General features: G+C 38.5%; 1 protein-coding gene across 2 annotated transcripts in view; it reads left to right on the top strand.

Annotated features, from left to right (window-relative positions):
• LOC144598559 (uncharacterized) overlaps positions 1-13,235 on the top strand; it is a 98,706-nt gene that overhangs the window by 68,346 nt on the left and 17,125 nt on the right. For both annotated transcript variants that reach the window (XM_078408739.1, XM_078408738.1), the window contains one exon: positions 3,626-3,794. In XM_078408739.1, coding sequence (XP_078264865.1) covers positions 3,626-3,794 — 169 coding nt within the window. The remainder of the gene's footprint in view (positions 1-3,625; positions 3,795-13,235) is intronic.

Below are 13,235 nucleotides of genomic sequence, written 5' to 3'. Positions count from 1 at the left end.
ATGTTTATCAATAGTGATACTACGATAAAGGAGCATACTTTTTTTGGCACATGGCTATATCGTTAGGACAAATTGAACTGTTTGCAACATTGCACATATTTTGTTCCCATTTTTGTGGCAAAATTGAGTGTGTGCTTTTCATTCAATATTTCTGTATTTGTTTTGGTTGCTTCATTCATGAAGCTGCAATTAGTCAGATCTGAATATTTAATGTGAACATAGTATTATGCGCAGAGCTCTAATGACCTAGTGGTGTAATTTAGATGTACACATTACTTCAATTTTAAAAGTACATTTTATCAAAATAATGGATTAGAATTGGCAATACTACCTACTGATGTTTTTGAAAATCTTTTTTTCCCCGTTTGCAACTAAATTATTACAGTTTTCCTGATAACATCACCAAAAATGAAACCTTTTCAATCAACTAAAGAATGCACAGGTACCGAACCTTTGACAAAGAATGACTGCCCTAACATTGATGCAACCGATGCTGGTTAGCCTTGCATGATAAAGTTCTTTCAGTGTTATAGTGCCGTTGTAAATACATCATTTAAATCAATATTTCCAATTTGGCCTAATTGGATGAGAACAAGAACCCCTTGTGTGCAATGCTATCATTTTAGGTTTTTCAATTTCAGGCATTCACAATATTTTGTCATGTTTTGTTAAATTTATAGATTCTGATTAAATATTATGTAGCTCAGCAGGAAACAAGTTGCTAATCTTTTATAAGCTGGTCCTACAGTTTCCGTTTAATAGCCTCCAGGCTGTTCTGCTTAGATGTAATTATTTTCAATGTAGGATACATATAATATTGGGTGTAAAGGAGAATGAACCGAATATCAGTCAACAGTCTTAGTACCTGATAGTACCCGAAGGCCACAATCCTAGGCATGGCCTTAATCATTGGTTATGCTGAACAGTGCAACAAAAGACACGGTTCAGAGTAAGCGAACTTAGGTCTAGATATACATTTTATGTCCTTGGCAATTCATAACAGACACTATTCAGGGAGAGAACCTAAAACTAGATTCTATTAAAATGGACCCTTCGTTGCACTATATAGAAGCTAGAATGGCAGTGCCTCTTAACTTTATAATGCTTCATTGCTAAAAAAGTCAACAGAGGCATGTCTTTAATAAGTTGGTCGACATCCCAGGTTCAAGTGAGACCAGCTAACTACGAAGCAACAATGGTCCAGTTTGATGAGCAAGCACATTGTCAATATTCCCTTGCCTATTTTTTCCTCTTAATAGGATGGTTCAAACCATTAGCATTCCATGAGATAAGATTAATAACTTTATCCATATTGCTTGTAAAAATCATATGGAATGTAAAGGGTTAGCTTTGTAGACCACAGTAATTCATGCAACCGGAAGGAAAAGAATCTAATGCGGAATCGGAAGTTACGACATTTCAAACATTTTTGTAGTTCTAATACAGCCCAGAAAGAAAAAACTAAACTAAAAGCAAGTCCCGCCCCCCACCCACGCAAAGCCCGAAACTGACCAGTAGGCAGTCAGTACGCTACCTAACTACTCCCCTAACCCCGTCTCTCTAGCAACAGCTCCATAAGTAGAGGAAAGGTATATTTACCACTCAATAGTCAAAACAAATTAATATTATCATATCATATCATATATATACAGCCGGAAACAGGCCTTTTCGGCCCTCCAAGTCCGTGCCGCCCAGCGATCCCCGTACATTAACACTATCCTACACCCACTAGGGACAATTTTTACATTTACCCAGCCAATTAACCTACATACCTGTACGTCTTTGGAGTGTGGGAGGAAACCGAAGATCTCGGAGAAAACCCACGCAGGTCACGGGGAGAACGTACAAACTCCTTACAGTGCAGCCAAAATACATGAAAAATGTGAAGAACAAGGACAGCTCAGTATTGTTTTCTAAAAAGAAAACCATTCGAAAGACATTTTGAAAAAGGAAAATCTTACAAAATAAAATCTAAAAAGGTCGTAATGTTATTCAAAAAAATCAGTTACCGAAATAAATTCTTACTTATTCTGAAAACCCAAAAGCGGGTCATTAAAAATAAAAAACAATATCTTAAAAATCTTAAAGGTTAAAGTATGATACTGTCATATTAATATTCCGAAAAATACCAATATCTTAAAAAACTTAAAAGTTAAGGTATGATACCATCATGTTAATGTTCCGAAAAATAATAAAAAATAACTCATCAGGTTAAATTCTTAATTATTTACGAAGTCAAACAATTATAAAAAGGATAACTATAATAGTAAGAGAAAGAAGAAACTAAAATATAAAATCATATAAAATCATAATAAACATCCAAGAATGAAAAAGCATTATGTTGTCAAATTACAAACAAGAGATCTCAAATTGTAGCTCAAACCGGCTCTCAGCAGCTCCTCGCCGCAGCTCGGGGGACACACAGTGAACACTGTCCACCCCCGTCACAGCATTGCCGGGAGCCATGAATAAACTAATCGATAAACTATAAATTCAGTCAGTACCGGCAGAGAAAACAATATAAAGTTTATGCAGGGTCTTGATAATCCTTCAGAAAGCAGGAAGCATCTTGCGGGTTGTTGAAGAACTGAATAGTACCTTCAGGGAGTCGTATTCGCAATCTGGCTGGATAGGTCAGGGAAGGGCGTAGATGCTTCTTAAATAACTCAGACATTACCTTATAGAAAGGCAGTCCTAGTCTCATAAGTTCACGGCTGTAGTCAGGTAGAATACGAAACTTGCAATCTTGGAATTTGATCATGCCCAATCTTCTTGCTGATCGGAGGGTATTTCCCTTCATCTGCAGAAAGTGTAACCGAACAATCAAATGTCTCGGTTTGTCTACGAGACCGGGTTTTTCCCCAACCTGCACTATCCAAAATCGGCAGATCTCCAAACTGCTCGGCGCCGAAAATCTCCTTGAGAATTCGAGAAACATATTTAATAGCATCATCACCTTCCCGACCTTCAGGCAGACCAACAACTCGCAGATTCTGCCGACGGCTTCTATTTTCCAGATCCATATTTTTAATCTTGTAATGTTCGAGTTCTCGGTCATTTTCTGTTCCAATGCAGCAATCTTTGCATCTCTTTCCTGACCCAAGGTTAACAAATTAGCAATTTGTTCCTTCTGTTCGCAAGACTTGGCTTGTAACACACTCAGCTTGTTTTCAACTTCTTTCAGCTTGTTTCCAACTTCTTTCATTAATGCTTCCAAGCTGCAGAATCTTTTATCCAGTTTATCATTCAGTTTTGCTATTGCTTCTAAAGTACTGGGATCAGACACCATGCCTTCACCACGATCTTTGTTTGGAGAACCTTTTTTACCTCTTGTCTCCATCCTTTGTAAGATTAAAATGTATAAAAGTGTTGTCAACACTTTTAAACAAAGTTATTCCGTGTCTTGAAATCAAGTAATATTGAAAGAGTGGTAAAAAAGGGTTAAAAGTTAAGGGAGCAAGCAATATGCAACCTTACTACATGCTGCCACTAGAGAGAATCCCGCCTATTTTTTAACTACATTATAATAACCAGCATCATGGTATATTTTTTATTCTGTCATTGAATGACTTTTGAGTTAATGAGTGGAAGAAATAGTAATAATTGTCCTGTATTTTGTTACCAGGAAACGGGCTCAAACCAGGAAAGAGAATACCTATCTGATGAAAAAGCATCAACTTCAACTGGGTCTCCATCCACTTCTGATTCTGTTGCTAATGGTCAGCTGTGGTGGCTTTACCAGAACCCAACACCATTATCTCCCACTCCAAATCAAAAACCTTATGAGAAATTAGGTAAGACTAATGTTTAAGGTTTTTTATTTTTACAAAAATTAGCCGGTTGACTCATTAGTTTAATCTCTTGGCTCAATCACTAAAGCATAAGTCATTCAGTCTTTTTGTCTCACTTAGAAACTACTTTGGCTAGACTCCTTTGAGCTTGTGTGTATGTGTGAGAGAAGGAGGCATTCTTTGTCTGAATATTTCCCTGCTTGATATTATTGTCTTGCACCTCTTTCCCGTAGGCTCTTTACAATGTTGCATTAGCTTGATGGATGTTTTAGGTCAAGGTTGATTTCCTGCCCAGCTGTAAGTGGTCACCGTCGAGGAAAAATGATAATCAGATCAGAAGATAAACAAGGCATAATTATAATTACTAAAGAATGAACGAATTAACTTCTAGTACTACTTAATTATGGTTTATATTCTGTCTAATTCACACTTAAACTGCACACTAATCCTTGGATGTTTGTACCATGCAATGAACATGCAGTTGCCCCTTGGGTGTTTGTACAAGCACAGAATAGACTACAGCAGATCTGTACACAGAAGTTGTGTACTTCAAATGTGTCATTTAAAATTGGAGTCTGATGTTGCCCACAAGCTCCCAGGTACCTAAATCATCAGCCCCTAGCAACAGCCTTCTGTTTGAATCTTTCTTGTTTAATCTCTCGTGCTCATCATAACCAAGTCATCGTGTGCTCAGGATGCAAAGTGCCTTAAGAGGTTGTGGATGTCTGTATTTTTGAAACAATTTTGCCATTTCAATATCTTGACTGGCACCGGAGAGGGATTCAAGAGATTCAAGCAAGTTATTTCTTTAATGGAATGCAACCTGTAAACAGGCTGGATGATGGAATTTAGTGACACACTGTGTAAAATAGTAAATATGATTCAAGAAGCATGAAATGCTCAGAAAATCTCGCTAAATAGTTCAGTCAGCAAAAAAAAAAAAAAACATAATTCGCATACTAAATGTGATGTACTGGAAATGGGAAGTGGAGAAAGCAGGAGGGAACAAAATGGACAGAGATGATTTCATCACTTGGTTTATTTGATCAGACCAACATTATCTACAAAGATTCTGGGATCTTTCTTAATTATTATGACAAAGGGAGGCCATTCATCCCTAAGGTCCAGTGTAGCTCCCACCAGGGCAAATCCATTAGTTCAATTTCCCCCTCCTATTTCCCTTTAACCATAGAACTCATTCTCTCACATACCCATCAATTCCCTTTAATTATTTTACCTCAATGTACACTCCAGGATAATTTACAGTAGGAAATTAACTGGTATGATCTTTGGGATAAAGGGAAGAAACACAGGTAACAGGTAGAACATGCAAATTCCATACAGTCAGCAACCGAGTCAAGATTGAATAGATAAAAATGGATCAGCCATGATCGAAAGGCAGAGAAGACTCGATGCACCAAATTGCCTAATTCTGCTCCTCTGCTTATGGTCTTAGTGTTCTGGCCAGGACCCAGCACCATCGAGTGACCAATCTGAAAATATCACTTCCAATTCATATTAGAGGGAAATAAACATATGACAGATAGATTTTTTTTTTTTTCACTGATCCTGTTATGGGAGTTTTCAGAGTGTATTAACATTTTATGTGGTAATTCATTCCAATATATTTATTGCTTTTTAATATTGTAGGAAAGCAGTACATTTCCTGAAACAGTACATTCAGCTATTTGATTCTGATCTGCTACTTGCTTTGATCGGGGATGCCCACACTTGGATCTGTCATTCATTTAAAGATAAAGGAATGAGTGAGATTTGTACAGTGGATTGGTGGGGGAGATGAAACCTTATATACCTTGCTGAGTTCCTGATGTCTACTAAATGACCGCAGGAAGTCATCAGCATGGGTAGCAAGAGACGGAAAGTTGGATTGAGGATGAACTGGTACATTGTTCATAAACTGGAAGAAGAATTAAAGAGATGGGGAGAGAGAATGAGAGAATAAATTGGAAGGTAAACTTTTCAAAAATACCATAATTGCTCGGAAAAATACCATTCAACTACACATTCTAACATCAACCCAGGAATGCCGTCAAGGCCATCATCTCATTGAGTAAATGTACTTGATCACAGGCAGGTATCTACCCTCTGCTCCCAAATGTCAAACTAACTACATTTAAAACTTAAAGCTTCTACAAACTATAGTTTTATATAATTACTTTTCCATTGAAAGATTTGGAATATTGCATGCAATTCTGTTCACCCCATTACAGAAAAGATATTGAAGCTTTGGTGAGGGTGCAGAGGAGGTTTACCAGAATGTTATCTGAATGAGAGAGTTTCAGCTACAGGGAGAGGGTGGATACACTATGATTTTTTTCTCTGGAAACATTGGAGGTTGAGGAGATTTGATAGAAGCTCATAAAATTAGGATATGGTAGATAGTCAGAACCTTTTTCCCAGAGTGTTAACAGTAGAGGGCACAGCTTTTAGGTGAGAGGGCGAAAGCTTAATGGAGATGTGCGGGGTCAAGTCATTTACACAGAGGGTGGTGGGGGCCTGGAAAGCATTTCCAGTGGTGGTGGTGGAGGCAGATGTGATAATGGTGTTTAAGAGTCTTTTAGATAGGCACATTGAAATGCAGGGAATAGGGGGATATGGATCATGTGGAGGCAGATGAGATTTGTTCAGCTAGTGAACAAACATCGTGTTCGTCACAAACATTGTGGACCGAAGGGCCCATTCCTGTGCTGTATGTTCAATTACTACTAGTAGATTGTTTACATTTTATGCAGAAAGGCAATTAACTTTTAATGTAGGCACAATAAACTAGAAGCTGGAACCTTGAATTTTAAAAAATGCTGCAGGGACTCAGCATCTATGGAGGGAAGGCAGCATCTATGGAGGGAAATGGACAGATGTCATTTCAAGTCAAGACTGATGTGATGGGGGAGAAACCTGGTAAAGAGTGGTAGGGGTGGGGCAAAAACCTGCACAGGATAGGTGGAGATAATCACAAAGGCAAGAGATAAAATGGTGACAGGAGGGTGTCAGATAAGAGAAAGAGGAGAGAAATGTAAAGCCGGAGGGAGGGATATGAGTGGTAGGGGGGTGAGGAAAGGGAGGGGTAGGAGATGAATGAAAGGAGGAATGGAAAGGAATAGAGGGTTGTGGGAGCAGCTTGCGCAACGGGGGTGGGATGGGGAGGTGCTGAGGGGGAGAGACGAGCAGATGAGATTATGGGAATTACTTTAAGTGGATATAATAATACATTACAGAAGCATAGAAAATGGCCAGGGCCACTGCTTTAAAAAAAAAAGCATATTCTCCTTGCCCATTCTGGGTGAGGACAGCAGCAGAAGCCTCAATCGGATGTTAATCTGGAGCAGGATTTAATGGCTTGAAAAATTATGCGACTTGGACTATTATCAATTAGTGCGAATCGGGTATTCGATTTTCTTCATCTTCTCTGCAAAGGATACTGACTCCTAGTTCTAGTTGAACGTTATTTTTCAGCCACCATTCACCTTGGAGCAACTTGCAAAATTGACCGACATACATGCATCTAGATGCATCTAGTCAGCGTTATTTATATTGAATTTTCTCTCTACATTACAACAGATTTTTTTAATGATCATAACCATTTTTTATAAAAGGGGAGAGTTACATTGAAAAAGACCCATGGGAATATTATGCAAATACATTAAACAAAGCATTGCCAGATGAAATTCAACACTCTTGTCTAAATTAGCATATTGTCAACAGGGGTCACTTTCAGCAATCGGATGCAAAAATCTGCACCAGAATGTTTAGTCCCCTCTGAACACAGGTTGACTTGGCTTACATTTAGGATCTAATCTGTATATTTCCGCTTTGCTCCCGTGAAGTGTTTATTCATTGAACTAAAAGCAGCCTGTTCTTTATTTGAAAGAAAGCCTACCCAAGATAGTCAGGCGATGTAATCAAAGGGACATATCTGTGTAAAGATTTCAAAATATCTTTTGTTAAAACGGGCCAGTGCATCATGGTGGTAACAACTTCTCTTATCTGTATTTTCCTTGGTTAGATTTTTCTTTTGAGCTCAAGGGAATTTGATCTTTTTGAAACTGTTTTTCTGTGTTCCTTTTGCAAGCAGTGTTACTCATGTAGCAATCTGTTCACCCTCTTCCAGTTTTCCCAAGGGCTTCAAGCCAGATAATGCTGAAAATAAGGAAGCAGAATAATCAACGAGCCAACTGTTAAATTCCTTAAAGTGATCTAGAGTAAGGACATTTTGATAAATCTAAAAGAGCAGTTGATTGGCTATCAAGACTGTATCCGAGGTGGGTAGTTCATTTTGCAATAAACCACTAGTGATTCAGAATGATTACTTTCCACTTCAGTTCTGAACCTGAAGCTATGGAAAGAATGACAGTGAAAAATGACATGGTTACCATTAGCCATTAACTCTGTTGCTATGCCATTCTTCACTGTTCTCCGCAACACCCTTGTGACAGAAACCAATCAGATTAGTAAAAGAGGAAACGCATTGCACTGGTGCTGCTGACAGCAAATATTATTGGATGCTTTCTCTTAAAACAAATATGCAGTTGATGGCTAACTTGCCAAACCTTGTGTATTGACCTATTCAATCTCAATTATAAATTACAGTCAGCCTGGTTCTGCTTAGCTCAATTAATAACTTCACTGCCCAGAATAGTTATGCAAACACACACACAGACATTATTAGGAGCAGGTCATTCAGGCCCTCAAGTCTGCTCAACCAATTACTTGGATCATGTGTGATCCAAGTGTAACTTCAACTTCGCATTCTATTCTACCCAGTCTACCCATGGAAATATGTCACCCTCTTGCCTTTCAAGAATAAACTTGCCTTTGTCTTTAAAATATTCAAATCTCTACATCCATCATCCATGGAAGAAAAACATTCCAAAGACTCCTGACCCTCTGAGAGGAAGAGAACTGAGTTTCACAAATATAAAAGTGTCAGATTCAATATCTAATCTGAACTAATGTCAGAAGAGGTAGCTTTGCACTCCATTGGCCTCTGAAAACACACAATAAAATCTTGTTTATTTTCCATTAACACTTAACTGTAAGTAAATGTTTATAAACTCAAGACTTGACTTGACAATAATGATCCCACACAATCAAATCATATGTCAGATTTTTGTTAGAAGCTTCAGAGAAGGCATAACCAGGTAAAACATAGGGTCATACAGTACAGAAATAGGCCCTTTGGCTTAACAAATCTATGCCAGTCATCAAGCACTCAATTTCACAAATTTCATTTTATTCTCTCGTTTCCATCAGCTACCCTAGACCTACACACTAGCACAATTTATAATGCCAATTAACCTGCCAAACCAGAGCACCTGGGAAACCCACACAATTACAGAGAGAACATGCAAACTCATCACAGACAGCTCCAGAGGTCAGGATTGAACCCATCTTACTGGAAGAGTGAGGCAATAGTCCTAGTTGTGCCACTGTGGCTATGGAAGGAGGACTAGTAGAATGGAGAACTAGTGCAGTAAACAAAACCAAATAGTAATAGTATGTTTAAAAGAATACACGCAGAATATTGAAATTTCCAATGTCCACTCTAATATTAAAAACAAAGACCAAGAGAAAATTGAACCTGAGTGACAAATACTTTTTGTGGGGGATAAGGCATGATAATTATCCCAAAGATAAGGATTTCATTATAGGTCAATAATGCAATGTACAGGATTCAGGACTACTGTCAGCAGTAAAGACTTCTCTTGTATGTTAACAATTTTTTTAAGGTACAAGGTGAAATGCATGTTTTATAAATATATATATACTGTACTCTTGGTACAGTGACATCCATTAATTACTTTTTCTGTGTGTGTAAAAATCTAATTCTTGATGGCCTGAATTTCAGCAGGGTTAGGAGATTGTCATTAAACCCTTGAGCTGATGTAAGTAATTTTTTTTTTTAACAAATGCTGCTTAATTCTCACTTTTATTGACCATCACCAATGACTCTCACCATCTGTGAGTTTAATTTTATTTCCCTACCAAAGTGCATCATATTTATTTTTAACATGACCATTACTTGTGAAATAGCCTGGAGCGAATCTTCAGACAGAATGAGAAGCAAAGGATATGTGTGAAGCTAGAAGTTAAATCATTATAGTAAAGGAAAATAAAACTGCAGATGCTGGAAATCTGAAATGTAAACAGGAAATGCTAGAAACATGCAGGCCAGGCAGCATCTGTGGAAAAAGAAACAGTGCTCAAACTCAAGGTCCAAGACCCTTTGTCATGTTTTCAAATACACAGGACGTGATGTTAAAATCCAAAGTGCCAAATGTCAACTTGCTCCCGAGGCTTATGCATTCACCTATGCTCCTCCGATGTTGAGAAAGGCTGGGCAGACACGTCATTTGGGTTATCAAGTGGGCACCTACTTTCATCGACGTTTCAGAACTAGGTAAGAGAAAAGGCAAGTTAAATTTCATTTGCAGAAGAGACAGCTGGGATGGACATATCTATTAAGGTGAGACTAATGTTAGGTGAGGTTAATGTGGATTACAGTTCTTTGTTTTATGTGTTGCTAATAGCAGTACTGTTGGACAGCCCTGTTCTTAAGAACACATAGGCTAGGCAAAGAAGCATGTGTACAAGCAACACATTATCTTAGATTTATGGTGCTAACATAATATATTCCTTTATTCGTCCCACACCGGGGAAATTTACATGACAATGAAGATTGTATTTGGAGAGACATTGTTATAAAACATAATGACTTGCTATCCCAGTCACGCAATATTCAGCCTCTTCCATTGGCAGAATGAATGCCGCACACAAACTAGAAGAATAACTCGTCATATTCCACTTGGGTAGCTTACAACCCAACTGCATGAACATTGAATTGTCCAATTTCAGGTAACCCTTCCACCTCATCTCTACCCAGCACACACCTACCTGTCCACCACCGCCCTGGTCACCCAGTTATTTTTCCCCTCCTTCACCCACTCATCATCCACCCTTCCCTCCTGTGGGTCGCCTGTTGTTTCCCCTCCCTCTCGTACCCTCTATTCTGTACTACCTGCTATCCCTCCCTCTGAATCTACATTTCACTCCTTATTTTCCTTCCTGATCAGATTCCACCAATTTCACCTTTTGGTCTTCTCCACATTCCCTCCAGACTTTGTGACTATCTCCATCCTTCTCTCTCCCACTTGACTCATCTGCTAAACCACGCTACCTCGCCTGGATCCACCTATCATTTTCCAGCTCTTGCCCCACTCCTTCCTCTCATCTCTTTCTATCAACTAACTCCTCTCTGCTCCATTCTTAAGAAGGGAGCCAACTTGAAATATTGTCTGTCCATTTCCCTCCACAGATGCTGCCTGAGTTCCTCTAGCAAAAGGATGTTGATCTTTTTGATCAACATTTAGGCCAGCAATTTCTGAATTGAGATGTAAGAGAAAATATCACAGACAATGTGGCCCAAACAGCGTGTTCTTGCGCTGTACTATTCTATGTCCATAAAGAACTCCAAGACAAATGTCCACCGTGAATATATCAAAGGAGCCATGATAATGATGATCACTTTATTCTTAAAATAAATACACTGGACAGTCATCATTTATGGCCTATGTTAAAAATTATATTCCTCTCAACTGTTTCTCATTTCAGAATCTAAATATTTGTATTTCACAATGATTTGTGCTGACACCATAATTTTAAAAAGTGATTTGCAACACATAGTCCTTTCACAAACAGCTTCTTAATATTTTTAATTTTTGTTCAGTTCAGGAATGGTTTTCTTGCATTTTTATTAGCTTTTGGCAAAATTAGGTAGTATCCATCATGTAAAGTTACTTAAAAGAGGCACATCGGTTTTCAGTTTCCATAAAGCTCAATTAATTCCAGTTATTTCAGGCTTTATACCTCATTGTCTTTCAAGTATTTGCAAATTTTTATTTTCTTGATGCCCCACTCTTGGATTCTTTTGGCTTTTTTTCACTAGTCACGCTGCTTGATCGGTGTATCCTACAGACAATTAGTATGTAAACTCTATTATCATTTTGAAGAAAATGTATGTGGTGTTCTTGATGTTCTAAGAACAAAACTCTTGGATTAATTACATTTATCGCTGACACAGACATTCATTGGGAACAAAAATAAGTCCCATGTCAACCTTTAAAGGTACTATTTCAGTTTTTATCAGTAGAAGTGACAAATGTTCAAGTCCCACATAGTGTATAAACAAATGTGGAGTGCCAGAGATGACTGGTAACAGCAGGTGGACTGCTCATATTTGCTGTAACCACAAGGAATGTATGAACAGCATTGCTATAGCTCGACAAGGGCTCAGTTGCTGAGCAGTACTGTACTTTGCAAGGGCACCTGCAGACGACACATAAATGACACTGCTAATAGTAGTTTCCTTTTTAATCCATTCCACAGGGGAACAACAGGAATGTATGCCTATTTTTTGGTAGACAGATGTTCTGAGCAGGTGACTAATGAATTGCATAGCAGGGCAAGCACTTCAATCATTTTCCCATTGAAAAGCAATTACAGCATGTCAGGACATTGCAGTTTCATTATATTACCGGATTCACAATGTACACTGTTGGCACCAAACAGCCATCCAGAACATCCACTGTTCATGCCAACAGAAAAGCTTCTCTCTCAGTGTACAGCTGGAATATAGTCGAGTCATGCAAATTGGTATCCAGGTCCCAAGAAGGAGAGACAGTATTTTTATTTCAAGACAATTGCCTCTGGAAAACTTGCTTGAAGAGAAAGGCAGACTTCAGGAATGATTATTCAAATTCAAAGCATAGCCATTTCAGCTATAACTAATGATAACCTTACATAAGCTTCAGTAGTAAGTGGCGCTTAGAAAGGTTGAGCTCCAAAATCTGATAGAGCTGTTTTTCCCACTATGAAGTTGGGCATCACATACCTGTATAAATTAAGGTCATCTTACACTATTGTCCTGCCAGAGTCTCCCTCGGTAATTTTGCAGTACAACGAGTCATAACAGTGATGGAGGTGAAGGCTCACTTATCATCAAGACTTTGGCAGGACAGACAATGGTGCATTAGTTGTTGCTATGGAAACAATTCTGCAGCCAGGAAGACTACCAGAGCACACATTAAGCTAAATGCAGACTGAGCTGTCTGTCTGCACACAATCAATGGTTCAAAAATTGCTCTCTGTTCTATTTCAATTACTATCAATGCTACTGTATTCTGTAATTCACAAACTCTCCAGATGAAGGTCAAGTAAAGTGGTGTGCACAGCCTGAAAGATGACCGTCTCATATGTGTTCTATTGCCCTGTAGGGCTCTCCATCAACATGATGGCTAACCTGCCCAAAGGAAAGGCTGAAAGAAGCACTGATGTTGAAGTTCTATTTCATAGCTCTCTGCACCCAGTTTTCAGCATGACATAGACAGATAGAAATAGCCCCCCACAACTGCAATCGCAGAACACGGG

The sequence above is a fragment of the Rhinoraja longicauda genome, chromosome 12, assembly GCF_053455715.1.
Source record: "Rhinoraja longicauda isolate Sanriku21f chromosome 12, sRhiLon1.1, whole genome shotgun sequence".
Classification (NCBI taxonomy): domain Eukaryota; kingdom Metazoa; phylum Chordata; class Chondrichthyes; order Rajiformes; family Arhynchobatidae; genus Rhinoraja; species Rhinoraja longicauda.
The sequence above is the reverse complement of the archived record's forward strand: the minus strand, read 5'-3'. Positions and strand labels throughout refer to the sequence as shown.